This window comes from Hippoglossus stenolepis, chromosome 17, assembly GCF_022539355.2.
Source record: "Hippoglossus stenolepis isolate QCI-W04-F060 chromosome 17, HSTE1.2, whole genome shotgun sequence".
Lineage (NCBI taxonomy): Eukaryota > Metazoa > Chordata > Actinopteri > Pleuronectiformes > Pleuronectidae > Hippoglossus > Hippoglossus stenolepis.
Window position 1 is genome coordinate 5,341,667 of NC_061499.1, and position 20,292 is coordinate 5,361,958.

At 41.0% G+C, this 20,292-nt stretch overlaps 2 protein-coding genes and 1 pseudogene across 5 annotated transcripts; 1 reads left to right on the forward strand and 2 right to left on the reverse strand.

The window, feature by feature from the left end:
• Window positions 1–704: 704 nt before the first annotated feature.
• On the forward strand, window positions 705–5,706 carry anxa14 (annexin A14). Of its 4 annotated transcripts, XM_035183097.2 has the most exons (14): window positions 743–819; window positions 1,240–1,316; window positions 1,847–1,886; window positions 2,361–2,457; window positions 2,595–2,683; window positions 3,356–3,469; window positions 3,694–3,784; window positions 3,882–3,961; window positions 4,115–4,153; window positions 4,324–4,414; window positions 4,499–4,594; window positions 4,679–4,734; window positions 5,373–5,480; window positions 5,573–5,706. In XM_035183097.2, the coding sequence occupies exons 3-14, from the start codon at window positions 1,860–1,862 to the stop codon at window positions 5,633–5,635; spliced, it is 951 nt and encodes a 316-aa protein (XP_035038988.1). In that variant the 5' UTR covers window positions 743–819; window positions 1,240–1,316; window positions 1,847–1,859; the 3' UTR covers window positions 5,636–5,706. The 4 variants fall into 4 exon arrangements, with proteins under 4 accessions (XP_035038987.1, XP_035038988.1, XP_035038989.1 ...); XM_035183096.2 differs by lacking the exon at window positions 1,240–1,316 and having other exon boundaries at window positions 705–819; XM_035183098.1 differs by lacking the exons at window positions 743–819; window positions 1,240–1,316 and adding an exon at window positions 1,406–1,556 and having other exon boundaries at window positions 5,576–5,706.
• A 945-nt stretch (window positions 5,707–6,651) lies between these two features.
• Window positions 6,652–15,163, reverse strand: LOC118125128 (annotated as a pseudogene).
• A 756-nt stretch (window positions 15,164–15,919) lies between these two features.
• On the reverse strand, window positions 15,920–18,455 carry LOC118124988 (cell wall protein DAN4). Its single transcript, XM_035183286.1, has 2 exons — window positions 18,374–18,455; window positions 15,920–17,155 (listed from the first exon to the last, which is right to left on the reverse strand). The coding sequence occupies exons 1-2, from the start codon at window positions 18,437–18,439 to the stop codon at window positions 16,526–16,528; spliced, it is 696 nt and encodes a 231-aa protein (XP_035039177.1). The 5' UTR covers window positions 18,440–18,455; the 3' UTR covers window positions 15,920–16,525.
• Window positions 18,456–20,292: the final 1,837 nt, after the last annotated feature.

Consider the following 20,292-nt stretch of genomic DNA (forward strand, 5'->3'; position numbering starts at 1 on the left):
AATTTATCCATGATGTCCAGCCTCTAAAATCCAACTTACTGCAAAAATATATCCTGATTACTTTAATGCTCTGCAACTAAAAAAATATATATAATCAATAATATTCAAAATATTCAAAAGGGTCAAGTTGACCTTCACCTCTTTCCTCGAACAATGGTAAATGACCTCTAATGGTATTTTTGAATTGTTTGTTTGAATTGATATATAACATAGACAGTAAGTAAAGATGGAGAATATGTCTCCACTTCCTCCCACCATCCAGAAATGAAGCCAAAATATCCCAGATACAAAATGCTCGACCAATCACAAGTCCTTATCAAGTGTCAATTATAACATTTCACCTCATTTAAGCATCACATAACTAATTAAAACCTCACTGTCGTACTAACTAACATGGCGGACACCATCTTTGGTTTATGAACTATTCTGCAGCCAGCCACCAGGGGGAGAAAGAGATACTTTGGCTTCACTTTCTGCACTTTCTAAACTTCTGTACTTGAAACTTGAGCTTTGGTGACTTTTTTGTGTTTTAACTGTAACTTTGATTGTTTCTGTATATGTCACGTTTCCAATTTCAGCTGAGAGCATAAATATACTGTTCTTCTTCTTCTCATTAAAACCTGTTCTGAGGGTAAATCTTGAGCAATCACCAGTGAAAGCTGGAGGCACCTTGCTGCAGATCACTGTTTGTAATAACCACACAGACGTCTCATATTTCTTCGTGCTCTGCAGGAGAACACGGCAGGTAGAGGCTGAGCAGCAGGGAGGAGTGGATCCGGGATTAAAACCCATGTCAGGAATAAGTTTCATCATCTTCAGGTAACCCTGTGTTTTCTGTTTGAATTTACTTTATAAAGGGATTGCGTTGTGTTTTCCTCTTCTCTTCTCTGCTCTTTCTCTTTGGACTGAGAGAAAGGGGAAGATGAGTATCGGATTGTTATCACAGACGCAGCCTCTGAAAAGGCCCTTTGTTTACACTCGTGATGCAAAATGCAAAGTAATCTTCAGCGGTTGGAGCCGACGTGAACTCAAGAGAATCAGGTTTTACTCCTAAAAGCAGCGTTCCGCCCTCACTCTGCTTTGTTAACAGGCCCGACTGGCATGTGGTCGGGTGGGTTTCTTTATCAGATTTCCTTTTAGAATGACAAAGAACATCAATACCACACATTCTTCAATGAAAGGGGTTAAAGTGCTTTGTCTATTTCCTCATAGATATTTTTTTTGTGGGGGGGGGCACAGAATCTACAGCCCGTGGTCCTTTCACAACAAACATGCAAAACAAACTGGATGGTCTGGATTCCTCATTTGCGAGGAATGTGAGTATTTTACAAGCGGGTTGTCATAGATATGGTGCAGACCAATGGTGTCAGTGGAGAGGTGCGGGGATACCGGCCGGTGATTGGTCAGAGGCGGCATGGGGGACGAGTCACATGGGTGAGGTGGGAGAAAGGTGCGGCACACTGAGGGCAGGACTGAGACACAGTGCTGATTAGAGGAGGCTGTAAAAAAAAACAACCTCCACACCTTTCCACAGGCGCCACAGCTTTCTGTTACAGGTAGGAAAAACAAGCATTCTTTGAAAAAACATGTTATTCTGTCTTAACGTGTCTCTAACAGATTAACCTTTAATTTATTATAACTGTTTTCTTTGGATAACTGCTGGTTTTGATTAATACACTGTCTTTAAATCATTCACTGAACAAAATTCAACTTTACTTTTATATTTACATCCACAAATTGGATTTAAATGTGTGTCATTTACTTTAATGTAATTTCTGTATTAATAGAGATACATTTTTTGTATTTTCTTGTTATTTATCTGTATTTGTCACTTTCTTTCTTGCAGGTAAAACAAAACCATGGACCCTGATTATTTCAAATCTTACGTGAGTCGACTTCTTCTTCTTCCCTCTGTCGTTGCATTATTACTTTGTTTACTAAGAAGACTTCAGATAACATAACTGTGTGTACTCTGATCTTCTGCATACTTTTCTAATCTTACACTGTGAAGTCACCGTGTGCCTGAGGCATGCTGGGATGCTGTGATGTCCTGTTTCTCTTATGCTTTAGAGAATAAACTAAACCCAATCAAGAATCAGTGATCTCACATTATAGTCCTGCAGAGTATAACGTAAAACTACCGGGCCTCCTCTCAAACTGCTTCTCCAACCTAGGAGGATAGAATATTTAACATTCTTGAAATTCCAAGTGATAAAAACTGACTTGTGTCTTCTTTTGACGCCCTCATGGTATGTGTGTACGTCCATTATCATGTCGCTTCCTTGTCTTGTCACAATCTCCCCTTGTTCCCTGTCACTCGGTTTGCATTATTCATTGTGTTTTGTCTGTGTCTCGTGCAGGACATGTGCTGGGGCACCCTCGGAACAGTGCGACCCTTCAACAATTTCCACCCCGGAAGAGACGTTCAGGAGATCCAGGCAGCGCTGGAGATCAAAGGTACCGCTTTTCAAAGCTTGTGTAGCGACGCTCGATGAGTGTGCAGACAATTCTGCTTTTCTTCCATCTGTTTACACTCTCCGCCCCTGCTTCAAACGCCCATTGTGAAATACAAATGTTCTGTATACCTGGTTCAGATGTGGGGACCCTGGTGAGAATCCTGACCAATCGGAGCAACGCCCAGAGACAAGAGGTCGTCAGAACCTTTCGAGAGATGACACAGAAGGTAAAGAAACATGAATTCCAGAAGAGCTGTTTCAAATTTCAAAACCTCTGCTGCCTCCCAGTTTAAATATCTCCTGAAATAAACCATGCAACGCTGCGGTGATAATACTGAGAATGTGCAAATGACATTCCCCTGTTTGCTCATCTGCAACTTCCCAGTGTTTGCTGATCAAATATTATTCACACTAAAGGGTTTGAACGCACCCTTGTTTAAAGAACGAGTTCAGAAGTATACACTTCAATAATGTATCGGTGAGTCTCAGTATAGGTTGAGGCAGGGCTCAAGTTAATATGATTCTGTCCTGCACATTCAATTATATTAATAATAGAAACATTTTCATTCTCACGGTGACAGTATGTCAGTGTGTGGTCCGACAACCAGGACGTTCTCTTCAGCTGAAAATCACACAGTGGAACAGAATTAAAGTTTCAACCGTAGACTGAAAATAAAGATGGACGACATGACAGCCCCTCCCAATGTGAAGCCAAATCCTCTTGGTCACCCCCTGGTGGCTGGCCGCAGTATAGGTCATAAATCGCACATATTCACATGATAAATATCCTAATAATAATCCTTGTTGGACTTCATCCCAAGTAAGACAGAGTCTGTTGCTGCTTTACCACATAAACTATGTACAGAGTACAGTGTCTAAAATGCCCTGTGTGGTTCCAGGACCTGGATGCTGCTTTGAAGAAAGCTCTGTCTGGAGATGTGGAGGTTCTGCTGCTGGAACTGCTGATGCCACCTCTGGAGCACGAGGCCCACCGCCTGCAAAAGGCCATGGAGGTGTGTGTGTGTGTGTGTGTGTGTGTGTGTGTGTGTGTGTGTGTGTGTGTGTGTGTGTGTGTGTGTGTGTGTGTGTGTGTGTGTGTGTGTGTGTGTGTGTGTGTGTGTGTGTGTGTGTGTGTACATATTTAGTGGGGCTTTGGATTCTGGACTTCTCCATCATATCTCAGGATATTCTGTATAAACGTGTGTGTGTGTGTGTGTGTGTGTGTGTGTGTGTGCAGGGTTTAGGCACAGATGAGGATACACTAATGGAGATCCTGTGCACACGATCTGCAGAGCAGCTTCAAGAAATCAGCGTGGCGTACAAAGAGAGTAAATCCCCGTCCTCGTCTTTCGTCACATTTTTCATCGATTTCAATCTCTAAATCCCTAATCTCTTTAATCCTGACATCTTCCTTGTTTTCCTCAGTGTACAAGAAGGACCTGGAGAAGGAACTGAAGGGAGAAACGAGTGGAGACTTTGCTAAGCTTGTTATAGCTTTGCTTGATGTAAGTAACAGTATTTACATCCCCACCTTCAGTTTCAACCTCTTAACTCAAACTACTATTAAAGCAAATGCTTTGTGGAGAGATTATGATGTTTAGCTGTGAATCAGAAACTGCAATTAACTGTGTTTTTGTTTCACTCCTGTGTTTCAACAGAAAGAAGATGTTGCCAGTAGTGTCCAAAGAGATGTTCAGGTATTGTTCTCCATGTTTGTGTTCTAGTTGTGCATTAGGACCAGATTTTAGTCCACATTTTAGTATACGCAAAATAGAGAGAGAATCGAGAGAATCCTTTCAGGTTTGGTGCAGCTGCTGCCTGAAGCATGTAGAGAGTTGACCGTGTTCTCTTGTTGTGACTCTTCCAGGCTCTGATCGCATCACTAAATGGGAAAAAAGCCGATGTGGGACCATGGATCAACATCCTGACGTCCAGAGACACAGACCATCTTAACACTGGTGAGGCTGCAGCAGGACCTTTCTTTTTATTTCATATTTACTGCTTGAATCCGTCCGTTTTCCTGACTTGCATTTTATCCACAGTGTTCATGGGACTGGAGCTGGAGACCGGACAGGTGGTGGAGGAGCTTGTGGAGAAGCGATTCTCTGGAGACGTGCAACAGGGTTTGAAGGTTTTAGGTGAGTGTTGTTGGAGACAGTGTGCACAGTGACTGGTGTGTGAGCGGTACATGTTGATTGGATATTTCTCTATATCCTTGACAGTGGAGTGCATTGAGAGCCCTCATGCCTACCTCGCTAAGAGAATAGCCACCATGAAGGTAAGAAACACACATTTATATAAAGTTCTATGTATCAGCTGAAGCACAAATCAAACTATCATTATCCATGAATGGATAAATGAATCATTCTTTTTTTCATTCTTTCAGTAATTTAGTTTCATTACTGCAGGAATTGTTTTAATAGCTCTAATAATTCATTCCTCTAGGTGCAGCCATAAAAATATGAAATATGTTTTTGTTGCTTTGCATACTCTATATGTTATAATAGTTTTTAAATGTAAATAGAGTTTAAATGTAAATTTAAATTGTGCTTTATAAATATAAATTATATAAAAATATATATTTTAGAAATAAATTGGACTCTTTCTAATGCCTGGTTTGACTGTTTCATCACAGACAGACGCTTATTACGGCGTAATTCTAAACAAATCAACTTCCTTGTGCTATAATTTAGCATTTTTAATATAACCCTCACTAAACAAGATGAAGCAGTAAGAAATCTGCCATCGTTAAATTTAGTAAGTGTTTCTGAAACGTAATGGACCAACTTCAGAAAACACACAAAAGAATTAAGTTTATCCAAATTATATAACTACAATTCATAACTTTAATCGGACAAAACTTAAATCATTTGTGTCAAATATTAATCTGTTCACACCCGTTTCTCCCTCCTGCAGCCGTCGATAGTTCAGGGGCTCATGGTGTCTCACTCTGAGGAGGATCTGCTCTGCATCCGAACCGCCTTCCTTAAATTAACAGGCACTTCTCTCTACACTGCTCTACAGGTGGGACACACACACAAACACATCCCTCACATGTAATTCTTTCAAATTGTAAAGTATCTGCATTTTTACATGTGCGCCTCATTGTTTTCCAGCAGAAACAGTTCAAAGGAGATCACCTACAGGCTCTGCTCGCCATCTGTCGATCTGAGGATTAAACTTGCACCAGTGTTTGTTCAGTCATTGTATCAGTCCATAGTAATGCAAAAATAAACGTCATGTTCTTGTACTCCTGTATCTGAATTAATTCCCTGCATTGTATTAAATGGCTCAATGACAAATACAAGCAGGTCAATATTTGATAGTTTTGTTTTATACTTTATGATACACGCATTTTGTTTTTATCACTATTGATATCAACTGCAGTACTTCATTCTTATGTTGTATCTACTTACATGCAGTATTTTTTAATTGTCAACAACGATTGTTCACAAACAATTGTCAACAATAATGAGGTCAAGATTAAATTCATAATTTTCTAGCACATGTGATTTTAGAGGGGGAATATCAGAAGATCAGCGTGTCGTCTGTGTTCAAATAAAGAATGTGAAGCATCTTGTTAAGTTATAAAATATAATATAAGTGGCACAAATAATTAAATACTTCAATTATTACAAATTTTTGGCACATCAGCATCACATATAGTATCAGGAATTTTCTGAACTTCAGGGAGCACAGGTTCACCTTGTTCTTGAACAATGTGTTTGTCTTTATTCTCGTAATATAGTGATTTTTTAAACATAACATTACAACTTAATTATTTAAGTCTTATTCCTTTATTGTCACAATTTGATATTACATTTTATTTGAATATTGTATTTTGTCCCGTCCAAAACACATTAGTAGCCTCAGTCATGACATAACTCTTCCAGTAACAAGTTGTTCCTGATGCCACATCATCATCACATCTATCACATGAAATAACCTGCGTCTTTCAACCTGCAGATTCAACAAACTTCTCAAGGTCATCAATACATCTATTTAGGAACAACATGCAAATGTTGATCATACATGAAAAGGTGCTTAAGCCTAATTTTCCACAGTCCACCAGTCTCTTCATTGGAGTGCACTTGCTTTCATGTCAAGTTAACTTTAATTTACAATCAGTGACATTAAAGAATAAGAGATATTTGTTATTTTCTAAAGGTGAGTTTTCGCTGCTCGTTGCTCCGGGCTAGATCATGTAGAGCAGCAAAGGCACCACAGACACCAGCAGAGAGGCTTTGACTCCTGAGCCTCCACTGGGCGTGGTGGTGGGGCTGTGGGTGGTCGTGGTTGTCGTCGTTGCTGCAGTGGTGGTTGTAGTTGTCTTGGCTGGTGTAGTGTTCGTTGTGGGGGCCATCGTTGTAGTGGTTGTGGCGGCTGGTGTAGTGTTCGTTGTGGGGGCCATCGTTGTAGTGGTTGTGGCGGCTGGTGTAGTTTCGTTGTGGGGCCATCGTTGTAGTGGTTGTGGCGGCTGGTGTAGTGTTCGTTGTGGGGGCCATCGTTGTAGTGGTTGTGGCGGCTGGTGTAGTGTTCGTTGTGGGGCCATCGTTGTAGTGGTTGTGCACTGGTGTAGTGTTCGTGTGGGGCCATCGTTTAGTGGTTGTGCGGCTGGTGTAGTGTTCTTGTGGGGGCCATCGTTGTAGTGGTTGTGGCGGCTGGTGTAGTGTTCGTTGTGGGGGCCATCGTTTTAGTGGTTGTGGCGGCTGGTGTAGTGTTCGTTGTGGGGGCCATCGTTGTAGTGGTTGTGGCGGCTGGTGTAGTGTTCGTTGTGGGGGCCATCGTTGTAGTGGTTGTGGCGGCTGGTGTAGTGTTCGTTGTGGGGGCCATCGTTGTAGTGGTTGTGGCGGCTGGTGTAGTGTTCGTTGTGGGGGCCATCGTTGTAGTGGTTGTGGCGACTGGTGTAGTGTTCGTTGTGGGGGCCATCGTTGTAGTAGTTGTGGCGACTGGTGTAGTGTTCGTTGTGGGGGCCATCGTTTTAGTGGTTGTGGCGACTGGTGTAGTGTTCGTTGTGGGGGTCATCGTTGTAGTGGTTGTGGCGGCTGGTGTAGTGTTCGTTGTGGGGGCCATCGTTGTAGTGGTTGTGGCGACTGGTGTAGTGTTCGTTGTGGGGGCCATCGTTGTAGTGGTTGTGGCGACTGGTGTAGTGTTCGTTGTGGGGGCCATCGTTGTTGTGGCAGCTGGTGTAGTGGTCGTGGGGCCATCTAGGTTTGCGGCTGGTGTAGTGGTCGTTGTGGGGCCATCGTTGTAGTGTTGGCGGCTGGTGTAGTGTCTGTGGGGGCCATCGTTGTAGTGTTTGCGGCTGGTGTAGTGGTCGTGTGGGGCCATCGTTGTAGTGTTTCGGCGGCAGTGTAGTGGTCGGCTTGTAGTGTTTCGGCAGGTGTAGGTCTGGGGCCATCTTGTAGTGTTTGCGGCGGCAGGTGTAGTGGTCGTTGTGGGGCCATCGTTGTAGTGTTTCGGCGGCTGGTGTAGTGGTCGTTGTGGGGCCATCGTTGTAGTGTTTGTGGCGGCTGGTGTGGTGGTGGTTGTGGGGGCCATCGTTGTAGTGTTTGCGGCGGCAGGTGTAGTGGTCGTTGTGGGGGCCATCGTTGTAGTGTTTGCGGCGGCAGGTGTAGTGGTCGTTGTGGGGGCCATCGTTGTAGTGTTTGCGGCGGCAGGTGTAGTGGTCGTTGTGGGGGCCATCGTTGTAGTGTTTGCGGCGGCAGGTGTAGTGGTCGTTGTGGGGGCCATCGTTGTAGTGTTTGCGGCGGCAGGTGTAGTGGTCGTTGTGGGGGCCATCGTTGTAGTGTTTGCGGCGGCAGGTGTAGTGGTCGTTGTGGGGCCATCGTTGTAGTGTTTGCGGCGGCTGGTGTAGTCTTCGTTGTGGGGGCCATCGTTGTAGTGGTTGTGGCAGCTGGTGTAGTGTTCGTTGTGGGGGCCATCGTTGTAGTGTTTGCGCGGCTGGTGTAGTGGTCGTTGTGGGGCCATCGTTGTAGTGTTTGTGGCGGCTGGTGTAGTGGTCGTTGTGGGGGCCATCGTTGTAGTGTTTGTGGCGGCTGGTGTAGTGGTCGTTGTGGGGGCCATCGTTGTAGTGTTTGTGGCGGCTGGTGTAGTGGTCGTTGTGGGGGCCATCGTTGTAGTGTTTGTGGCTGGTGTGGTGGTCGTTGTGGGGGCCATCGTTGTAGTGTTTGCGGCGGCTGGTGTAGTGTTCGTTGTGGGGCCATCGTTGTAGTGTTTGTGGCGGCTGGTGTAGTGTTCGTTGTGGTGGCCATCGTTGTAGTGTTTGTGGCGGCTGGTGTAGTGGTCGTTGTGGGGGCCATCGTTGTAGTGTTTGTGGCGGCTGGTGTGGTGGTGGTTGTGGGGGCCATCGTAGTAGTTGTTGCGGGGGCCATCGTAGTAGTTGTTGGCTCAGAGGTGGTTAGTCCTTGAGTCTGATTGGAAAAAGTGATAAAAAATATCATCTGTCTGTGTCAATTGACCTGACTAAAAACTAAAAAACTACCTTAAGGCTGAAACTGCCTCACGAAACAAAAGAAAACCTGAAATCTAAACCCATAAAGTCATAGCAGATAAAATCCAGATCCACCATAAGCACAGGAGACCTGTTTATTATTCACCCAGAAGTTACAGTTAGAATTGAGCTGCTGCAATAAAAGAAAACAGAATCCTATGATAATGATGTCAGATATGGAACAATTTTAAAATATCCCTTTTTTCATTTACTTACATTTTTATGTATTTGGATCATAAATTCAAGTATGAAACACAATATTTTAAATAACCAAATAATACTTTTTTCTCAATCATTCTGTATGTGCAGAATTAATTTGTCTATTGCACCGTCTGTTCTAAACCCTTCTTTTCTGAAACTGTAAAAGTTTCCTGTAGTTATTGAGCCTCGGTAAATACAGAACCCAAACTGGAGAATCCCTTGTCATTGCCTTTGTCGCCTGTTTATGAATTTATTAAAGTTTATTCATATTAAACGTGTCCAAATTGCACCAAATTGGACACTGCACTTCCTTAAGCCGATAAAATGAACTGATCTTGATATGTGCATGTCACGTACAGACAAACATGTTCCATCAACATTCAGAAAGTTTCAAAAAGAAAGAAACAATTTGTGCATTAGTTGAAGTTGAAATTGAAGCTCGTTCAGAGGCAGAATCATCCACAATGAGGACACTTTAAAAAGATACGAATAGTTACCTGTGCTAATGCCAGAGCCAGTGCGCAAAATCCCAGAAGCTGCATCTTCATGGTGGAGAGTCGATGTTACTGAAAATGTCCAGCACAGAAGGAGCGCTGATGATTTCTCCAGAAACAGAACTGTCCGGTTTCAGGAAGGACAGGTGTGATTATACGACGACCTGGATCTCGGAGCTTGGACGAGGGTGTGAGGAGAGATTGTGCATGTGTGTGTAGAGGGCACGAAACCTTTTATGAGCCCAGCAGTAATGGAAAATATTCTAAGGGATATCGGCCCATGGTTTAATTTTTAACCTTGATTAATCTATATGGCATCCCCTGTTCTGATGCAGATTCATAAAGGGCGGGCGCAGTCAAAGAACATCCAATGAATTGAAGAGAAATTATTCATCCAGGTGGATAATTGACAAATTATTATGAATAAGTACATCCCCTTTTCCCTATTTCCTTGTATGTGATCTTGCGTTATGGGATAAAGGTCATCTTCATTCAAGTAAAAGATTGAGGAAACAAAAATGGTTGGTTTCTTAGATTGAACTGATTAAGATCTGCTCTGCATCCGAAACCGCCTTCCTTAAATTAACAGGCTCTTCTCTCTACACTGCTCTACAGGTGGGACTCACACATGAACACATCCCACATATGTAATTCTTTCAAATTGTAAAGTGTCTGCGTTTTTACATGTGCGCCTCATTGTTTTCCAGCAGAAACAGTTCAAAGGTCATTTTCTGAGAACAGTGCAAGAATAAATTCATAATTTTGTAGCACATGTGATTTAAGAGGGGGAATATTAGCAGATCAGCGTGTTCAAATAAAGAATGTGAAGCATCTTCTTAAGTTATACTTATAATTAGCACAAATAATTAAATACTTTAATTAATAAATACAAATTTTTGGCACATCAGCATCACATTTAGTATCAGGACTTTGAAAACACTGAGCAGGAAACTGAGTCTATTCTATAGGCAGAATCACACAGACTTGGTCGAATGCAGGGCTCTCAGTTTTATTCGTTTTGAGATCAGTTAAGAGATTTTGGATCCAGAATGAGAACTTCAGGGAGCACAGGTTCACCTTGTTCTTGAACAATGTGTTTGTCTTTATTCTCGTAATATAGTGATTTTTTAAACATAACATTACAACTTAATTATTTAAGTCTTAATCCTTTATCGTCACAATTTAATAATACATTTTATTTGAATATTGTTCCTGATGCCACATCATCATCACATCTATCACATGAAATAACCTGCGTCTTTCAACCTGCAGATTCAACAAACTTCTCAAGGTCATCAATACATCTATTTAGGAACAACATGCAAGTGTTGATCATACATGAAAAGGTGCTTAAGCCTAATTTTCCACAGTCCACCAGTCTCTTCATTGGAGTGCACTTGCTTTCATGTCAAGTTAACTTTAATTTACAATCAGTGACATTAAAGAATAAGAGATATTTGTTATTTTCTAAAGGTGAGTTTTTGCTGCTCGTTGCTCCGGGCTAGATCATGTAGAGCAGCAAAGGCACCACAGACACCAGCAGAGAGGCTTTGACTCCTGAGCCTCCACTGGGCGTGGTGGTGGGGCTGTGGGTGGGCGTGGTTGTCGTCGTTGCTACAGTGGTGGTTGTAGTTGTCTTGGAAGGGACGGTTGTTGTGGTGTTTGTTGTAGTGGTGGTTGTAGTTGTCTTGGAAGGGACGGTTGTTGTGGTGTTTGTTGTAGTGGTGTTTGCAGTTGGGTTGGAAAGGACGGTTGAATCGAAGGTCCCAGGCGTGGTTGTTGTGGTGTTTGGAGCAACAGTTGTCGTGGTGGTTGGGTGAGTGGTCGTGGTTGTAGTCATGGTTGGGGGGGCCATCGTAGTAGTTGTCGTGGGGGCCTTCGTAGTAGTTGTCGTGGGGGCCTTCGTAGTAGTTGTTGTGGGGGCCTTCGTGGTAGTTGTCTTGGGGGCCATTGTAGTAGTTGTTGTGGGGGCCTTCGTGGTAGTTGTCTTGGGGGCCATCGTAGTAGTTGTTGTGGGGGCCTTCGTGGTAGTTGTCTTGGGGCCATCGTAGTAGTTGTCGTGGGGCCTTCGTGGTAGTTGTCTTGGGGGCCATCGTAGTAGTTGTTGGGGCCTTCGTGGTAGTTGTCTTGGGGCCATCGTAGTAGTTGTTGTGGGGGCCTTCGTGGTAGTTGTCTTGGGGGCCATCGTAGTAGTTGTTGTGGGGCCTTCGTGGTAGTTGTCTTGGGGGCCATCGTAGTAGTTGTTGTGGGGGCCTTCGTAGTAGTTGTTGGCTCACCGGTGGTTTGTCCTTGAGTCTGATTGGAAAAAGTGATAAAAAATATCATCTGTCTGTCACTAAAAACTAAAAACTACCTTAAGGCTGAAACTGCCCCACGAAACAAAAGAAAACCTGAAATCTAAACCCATAAAGTCATAGCAGATAAAATCCAGATCCACCATAAGCACAGGAGACCTGTTTATTATTCACCCAGAAGTTACAGTTAGAATCGAGCTGCTGCAATAAAAGAAAACAGAATCCTATGATAATGATGTCAGATATGGAACAATTATAAAATATCCCTTTTTTAATTTACTTACATTTTTATGTATTTGGATCATAAATTCAAGTATGAAATACAATATTTTAAATAACCAAATAATACTTTTTTTCAATCATTCTGTATGTGCAGAATTAATTTATCTACTGCACCGTCTGTTCTAAACCCTTCTTTTCTGAAACTGTGAAAGTGACCTGTAGTTATTGAGCCACAACAAATACAAAACCCAAACTGGAGAATCCCTAGTCATTGCCTTTGTCACCTGTTTATGAATTTATTAAAGTTTATTCATATTAAACGTGTCCAAATTGCACCAAATTCAACACTGCACTTCCTTAAGACGATAAAATGAACTGTTCTTGATATGTGCATGTCACGTACAGACAGACATGTTCCATCAACATTCAGAAAGTTTCAAAAAGAAAGAAACAATTTGTGCATTAGTTGAAGTTGAAATTGAAGCTCGTTCAGAGGCAGAATCATCCACAATGAGGACACTTTAAAAAGATACGAATAGTTACCTGTGCTAATGCCAGAGCCAGTGCGCAAAATCCCAGAAGCTGCATCTTCATGGTGGAGAGTCGATGTTACTGAAAATGTCCGGCACAGAAGGAGCGCTGATGATTTCTCCAGAAACAGAACTGTCCGGTTTCAGGAAGGACAGGTGTGATTATACGACGACCTGGATCTCGGAGCTTGGACGAGGGTGTGAGGAGAGATTGTGCATGTGTGTGTAGAGGGCACGAAACCTTTTATGAGCCCAAAAATGATGGAAAATATTTCACGGGATATGGGTTCATTTTTAACCTTGAATAATATATATAGCATCTCCTGTTCTGATGCAGATTAGATAAAGAGTGGGCGCAGTCAAAGAACATCCAATGAAACTGAAGAGAAATTATTCATCCTGGTGGATAATTGACAAATCTACCTTTTCCCTATTTCCTTGTATGTGATCATGCGTTGTGGGATAAAGGTCATTCTCAACCAGTCAAATATTGAGGAAACAAAAATGATTGGTTTCTATTAAAACATCAAATTACTTATCGTTTGAGTTTTCACACACTGAAATTAAGAATCATATTGGTTTGGCTCCTCTGACACAAAAGCTGTGACGTCCTTGTGTCCAAGTCTAATTTCCTCAACATTGCTCTAGGTTTCGTTTTTAAAAATCTGATCAATATATCACCATGTTTTAAAAGTGGCCTAGATAATGTCATACATTTATAACCTAACCTTTTCATTTTCATTTTCCTTGCTTATTTTATCGCTCTTACTTTTATTATTTTGTGATCAGAGTCAGAGTCTTTTGTCTCTGCACCTGCTGACACGTGGAAGGATTGTTCATTCCTTATCCTTCACACTTATTTTATGGACCTATTAGGTCATTAAACTGTACAGTGAGAGGTAATGATATTAAAATCTGATGGTATAGCTGATAATCACACTAATCTTTCTACATGGAAGTTTATGATTATAATTTGAGGAATATAGAAAATGAAATACATTTGCCACTTTAAGGGAAATATGAGTAAGATTAGATGTGGTCCAGTATTTGGGTGTTGGCTCAGTATTCATTTCAGATATTTCTCATACTGTAGCACAACAAAAGCTCTATTTCTATGCTCCCGTTTCCTCAAACTATATTTTATCATACAATACAATGCAATATAATACAATACAATGTGTGGTCTGAATATCTGTGTCGTCCAACAGAAACCTGCTGGGGAGCATATCCATCATCCACAATGTATTTTTGAAGATTTGCTTTTAATCACTTTTAACCCCCTAATCAAAGCTCTTTTTCTATTTGATTGATTGATATTGCAAAAACAAATATTACATGTTGGTATAACACATTTTTGATTGTGAGTATTCTTTTTATTTATACCAATATGAAAATAATTTAATGATAATATGCAAAAAAAACCCTGTTGCTTCAAAGATAAAGAAAAAAGTGTTGGAATGAGTAGATAATGTCATGTGTTTTATTTAGTAGATAATTTCACATGAGACAATTGATAGATCTACAGAATATAAAAGATCTGATTTTGGATACATTTCAATTTCATATATCAGACAGAGCAGTGATCCAAGAAATACAAATACACTTGCTTGAACTTGTTATGATTCAATGACTTCACATATCAACGGAGGATGTGAGCCGTGTTTGTTAATCAGTGCAACTCGTTAACCATTTCTTCAGCTCATAAACAACCTGAATTTAGTTCAACACAAGCAACTGAAAATCTACTTCCTCTTCAGCAAACATTGTAAACTAACCCCCTCTGTGAGCCTCAAGGGGGCGCTCACTGCCAAAGTGCTGGGAGAACAGAAGATCCCAGCAGGAGGGTGACGGAGGTGAAGATGTGGCCCTGTCCGTTCCTGGTGACCTGGTTCTCGGTGCTGGTGACCCCTGTGGTCCAGGTCACCGTGCTGCTCGTGCTCGTCTGGTTACTGGTGTGATTGGCTCCTGCAGGGTCGTTAGTGGAGCTGTAACTGGGCGGCCAGGTTGTATTGGACGTGTTATTGTAAGTCACTGCTGTGGTTCCACCTGATGTTGAATTCTGGATGAGGAGAGGACGAGGAGGCGGACAGAGAAATGTATGATACGACGTAGAATTGTAATTTGCACAATAGCATATTATATTGTCAAAACTATTTTTTTTTAAATGCTTGTGGCAATATTTGAAAAATAATACAGCAGAATATAAAAGATAATGAGATTTTTTACTTTATGACCTAATGGTATATATCAGAACCTCTATTATTTTGCTGTTACCCCTGTTGAACTACAAAAAAACCTATAAAATTAGGTTATATTGATATTTCTATATACTTATCTATGTATTATTATTATTATTATAAAAAATATACAAGGTATTTGGTTTTATGTCTGAGTTTGTGAGGAAGATTTATACCTGCGTGCAGACACATTCCAGCAGAGCCAGTGAAACCAGCACCAGGACAAGCGTCTTCATCCTGGATGAAATATGATTTCCTCTTCAAGCTAAAGCCGGAGGAAGCTTTTTTAAAACTTCTTTAAGGTTCAGCTTTGTCGTGTCGGTCGTGTGTGTCCTCTCGGGCTTGTGAGTCTTAGTTTTGTAAAATGTGTTGTTTCCAGAGGATCTTATATAAGGCATCAGATTTTTAACTTGATACCTGTTTTCTGTCAGGAAGTCTGACCTCAGTCTCCACCCCAGTGATGACCCACAAATGCAAAACTTCTCCTCAGGGCCAAGTGATATCAATCAGATGCATGTTAACCTCTCTGCTGCAAAGCCAATTTATTTTTTTATACTTTCTATCTAATCTTATGTCAAGTTTCAGAAACAAATTGATTGCTAACTTCCTTATTCCAAGTGCAATAAAAGAGAATAAAGAGTTCCTCAATAAGATTGCATCATGAGCTCTCAATTCTTCTTGTTACTGTGCGGATAATTCATTTCATTCAGATGGGAGTATGGTAAATCTACAAATATACATTGAATATACACTGATATCTGTAGTTATGAATAGATTTATTAACATAGGAAACATTTAAACCTCACCCCGGGTTTTAAAACAGGGTGATGAGGGAAATTTATCAAACTTCAATGTTAAAATTCACTATTATTTTAGGATAACTTTCCTTATTACCATTTCCCAGTTGTTTCAGTTGTGTTTGTTGTTCAACCCTGGTTTTTAATTCTCCATTTGTTTGTACCCACTTCGTCCAAAGAAAGCAACATGAAAGCTTTGTTTAAACCACTTAGATTTATTCCCAAAAATGTTCACTCATGCTTATTATGCTCCACATGATTTATCAGTCATACAAATATACGCAGCAGAGCCATTACAGCATAAGGAAACAACACATCCCAGGTGGAGCAAAACAAACATCCCGAATTTAAATGTGATGTTTGAATATGATCAAAATATTTAAAATCTAATATCTATTCCATTCAAATGAGGTGGCGGCTGTGATGCTAACATCCCAACTGAAGTTCTTGTAGGATCCAGCTGTTAACATTTTCCACATCCAATACCCATTTACTGACCAATTGATTTGCCATAAAAGAAACAGAGAAATTTCACATCCACTCTTCTATATTGGCATTTTGTGAAATACAGTTTGAACATTTGAAGTATGAAGTTATAAAACATTTATAAAGATGTCGTTCAGCACAATTGGTCAAAAGAGTTCTTCATAGCATCAGTAGGTCAAATGTGTGCCAGCCATAGACAAAACAAAAATTTTACTGAAAAAAATACATGTGATTTTTTAAAAACCTTTAATATACAGCATAAGATGATTTTTATGATTTAATGAGAAGGAGAAAATTTGCGTCGATTGCACATTTTCAGCCCTGTGCGCTGTAGATTAGCATGGAAATGGCCGGCACCAGCAGTTGACTGTAGCACCCAAACAGAGAGTCGCAGCCTCTCATGGCTGAACTTGTTGGCTTGATACTGGACGTCACATTTGTGGGGGCAGCTGTGGCGGTTGAGGACGCGGGCGGCCTTGATGTGCTGCTGGTGTTGGATGGAGCAGGGGAAGTGTTGGTTGCTGTTGGTCGGGTGGTTTTGGATGGAGCAGGGGAAGTGTTGGTTGCTGTTGGTCGGGTGGTTTTGGATGGAGCAGGGGAAGTGTTGGTTGCTGTTGGTCGGGTGGTTTTGGATGGAGCAGGGGAAGTGTTGGGTGCTGTTGGTCGGTTGGTGTTGGATGGAGCAGTGGAAGTGTTGGTCACCATAGGTCGGATGGTGTTAGATGGAGCAGGGGAAGTGTTGGTCATCATAGGTTGGGTGGTGTTAGATGGAGCAGTGGAAGTGTTGGTCATCATATGTTGGGTGGTGTTAGATGGAGCAGGGGAAGTGTTGGTCACCATAGGTCGGGTGGTGTTAGATGGAGCAGGGGAAGTGTTGGTCACCATAGGTCGGGTGGTGTTAGATGGAGCGGTGGTAGCATTGGTTGCTGTTGTTGCATTTAGTCCCTACAAGAGAAAACAACCGTTTGCATTGCAGAAGAGATGTAATGTGATTTCTATCTGTGCACCGATTTCTATCTGTGCATGTAGTTCTAGTTTTATTTGTTCTGGCTTAGAGATAAACATCATGTAAATTTGTCGATTTTGATGATGATTTTTAAAATGTAATCTTACAATATAACAACAATATGGCACTAGGCATGAAAACACATGTATATATATATATATAACCCATATGGAAGAATAAATTATATATCTACAGGGCTATTTTTTCTTTCCACGCTCTGCTCTCATCTTCACATAACACCAGTGTTTCCTTGTCGGTATCAAACTTTGAATCGAGATAAAACCTTCCTGCAGAACTCTGAATCTCTGTAGCCACACCACACAAAGTTCAAGCACCTGCTGAACACAGGAGGTACAAAAAGACATGAACCACACTTTGCATAATGCTGTGGTTGATGTGGGCCTGCAGCACATTAAATGGATTGTACTCTGTACGATATATATTTGTCCCCTGAGCGCCTGTACTGTATCACTGCATCTTCACTATATTTGCATCTGTCTCTTTCCCCATAGACCCTGGTTGGAGGAATAATAAAGTAATTTCACTGACACGCTGTTGAAGTAATACGTTTGGTAACAGTCCGTTTTCAGAGGATTTATTGCAATGTTGAAATCTCCTTTTTTTGTTTTTTAACGTAAACGAGCCATTTTTTTAAGTAACTTTTTTGTGATATTTCTTTCTCTATTGCTAAAACCTATTGAAACAACATACATATGTAAAGATTTACATAATTACAAAGTCAATAGCTTATCTTCAGTTGAAGTCTGATACTTCCTCATTGCTTGAGCCAGTGTGATAGAGATTAAATTCAAATTTGCACATGGCTGAGAAGGCTCGTGTGATATTAAATAACACACAGGCCTTTTGGTGGCTACTGTTTTCCAGTTTAATAATGACTTCCCTGTTGCAACAGAACAATTTAATTTATGCGTATATCTATTATTAATGAGTTACTTCTTTGTTGGAGTTTTTCTTTTTACCTCCGTTAATCCCTGACTAATTTGAAAGTGTCCACACCTGAGATACAAAAAAATCCAGAAGAATCCAGCTGTTCAAACCAATGTCCACTAATCAGAGATGATGAACTGTTTCACCATCATTTCTGAATGTGGACATAAACTCAGGTCACTTATCCCACTGGGTTTTATTTGTCTTACCTCACTGCTGCCCAGGAACGTGGAGGCCAATGAGACACAGAGGACAAGCATCCCTGACGTCTTCATCTTGGTTTCAGATGTTTCCTCGGTACGTTATGGCCGTCCCCACCTTCCCGTCTGTCCTTTTATACCAGCTCCCCATCACACTGATGCTGATAACTGTTAAACAGCAGGAAGCGGTGAGCAGGAGAAAACTCCTACTGTGTACACTGATTATACAGTGGGACCATATCACAGGATATATTATATTACAACATCTTATCCCTAATTATTCAAATTCATGTCAGAGAAATGGTTGTTCAGGATGCATGTTTACTTTTCTGGCTGTCCTGCTGAAATATGTATAACATTACATAACATTATACATATACATGTCTTACAAAACTCACTACGTTTCTTTCTGTGACACACTATAACAGTTTCTACTGTTTTATTAGCAACTAAACTCTGACCAGGATCATGCCTGATGTGTTCTACAGTGTAGAGTCTGGTTCGAACATGAATTTAACTCACTCACTTACACGTATGTTCAATGACTAACATATTTTATTGGTGCTACTTTTAATACAGATGATTTGTATTTTCATGTCCTCACAGCCTGAAATCCCAGATTTTTAGAATATAAGCCTCTTTTTATTCAGAGCATTTTGATGTTGAAGCTCAGTTAGAAACTCAACGTGTAATGTAAAAGAAACTCCCTGGAAACTCTGTCGTAACGTTTTTACTTACTTTTATATTTTTCCCACCCCACTAAACATGTCTGTGATGAAAATATGTTTGGTTTCACCTTGCCTGTTGACCTGCAGCTAGAGGAACGTGCCCCTGTGATATTTAGTTTTTGATATTAAATACAAATACATGAGGTAAAACAAGCGTCTTATCATTTTTCTACAAAACATACCAGTGTAACATCATTGGTATGTTTTGTAAAAAAAAGGTTTTTTGTGAACACCATTGGCTACAAGTGTTTTTAAGCTTGGGAGGGTTTCACTTTTGAAAGGAATATGCCACGTATGTGTCAACAGGTTTATTGGATCCAATTTATCTTCCTATAAAACTCTTGTCTGATCTATTTTTAGACAAAACTAAACACATGATCCGTCTCGTATCGATTTTATTAGGTTAAAAGACGACAGAGATAAGACGGTGACAGAACAGCTTCAAGTCATAACAACTCTCGCCGGGACTGATACTTAAAACCACTACAAAGCAGAGGATTAAAGAAAAAAATATGTATAGATATACTATCAACATAATTACTATACCTATACTATATCTATACCTACATCAGACTAACTGACATCCTCTCACTTTTATCTCACAAATGGAACCACACTGGTTCCTGTCACCTGTTGGCTCGCTGCAGTGGAGATGAGATCACACACAGCCCTTTGTGGTGCTTTATCAGCTGTGTTATTTCGGTGCTGAATATTTCCTGGTGTCCGACGTTTTAATGTCTCACTCAGATAACCCGGAGCTCTGTGTCGTCAGAGCTACTGGACACTTCCGTGACTGAGTATTTTTTCGACGTACACCATCAACCGCTGAGGTCATTAAGTAAACATTAAACTCCCTGCTTTGTCCTCCCCTTTGTTTGACATCTTTTGAGTAACTGATTACCTTGTGAAATGTTTTATTGTTTGGCAGGTACATTGAATTTAACCATAAAAGATGTGACAGTGCCCCCTGAAGAAAGATTGGTCTTTATACGTTTTATTTGGTGCTCAGAATGTCAATCACATGAACCGTGAATGACAGTCAGTGGAAAATTCCATCACAATTCAACCAATAGCTGTTAGAATGGAAGATAGAATGATTGGTTGGTTGGTCACAGTTGGTTGGCTGGTTGCAGTTAGGGGTTAGTTGATTGATTGGTTGGTTGGTTGGTCACAGTTAGGGGTTAGTTGATTGATTGGTTG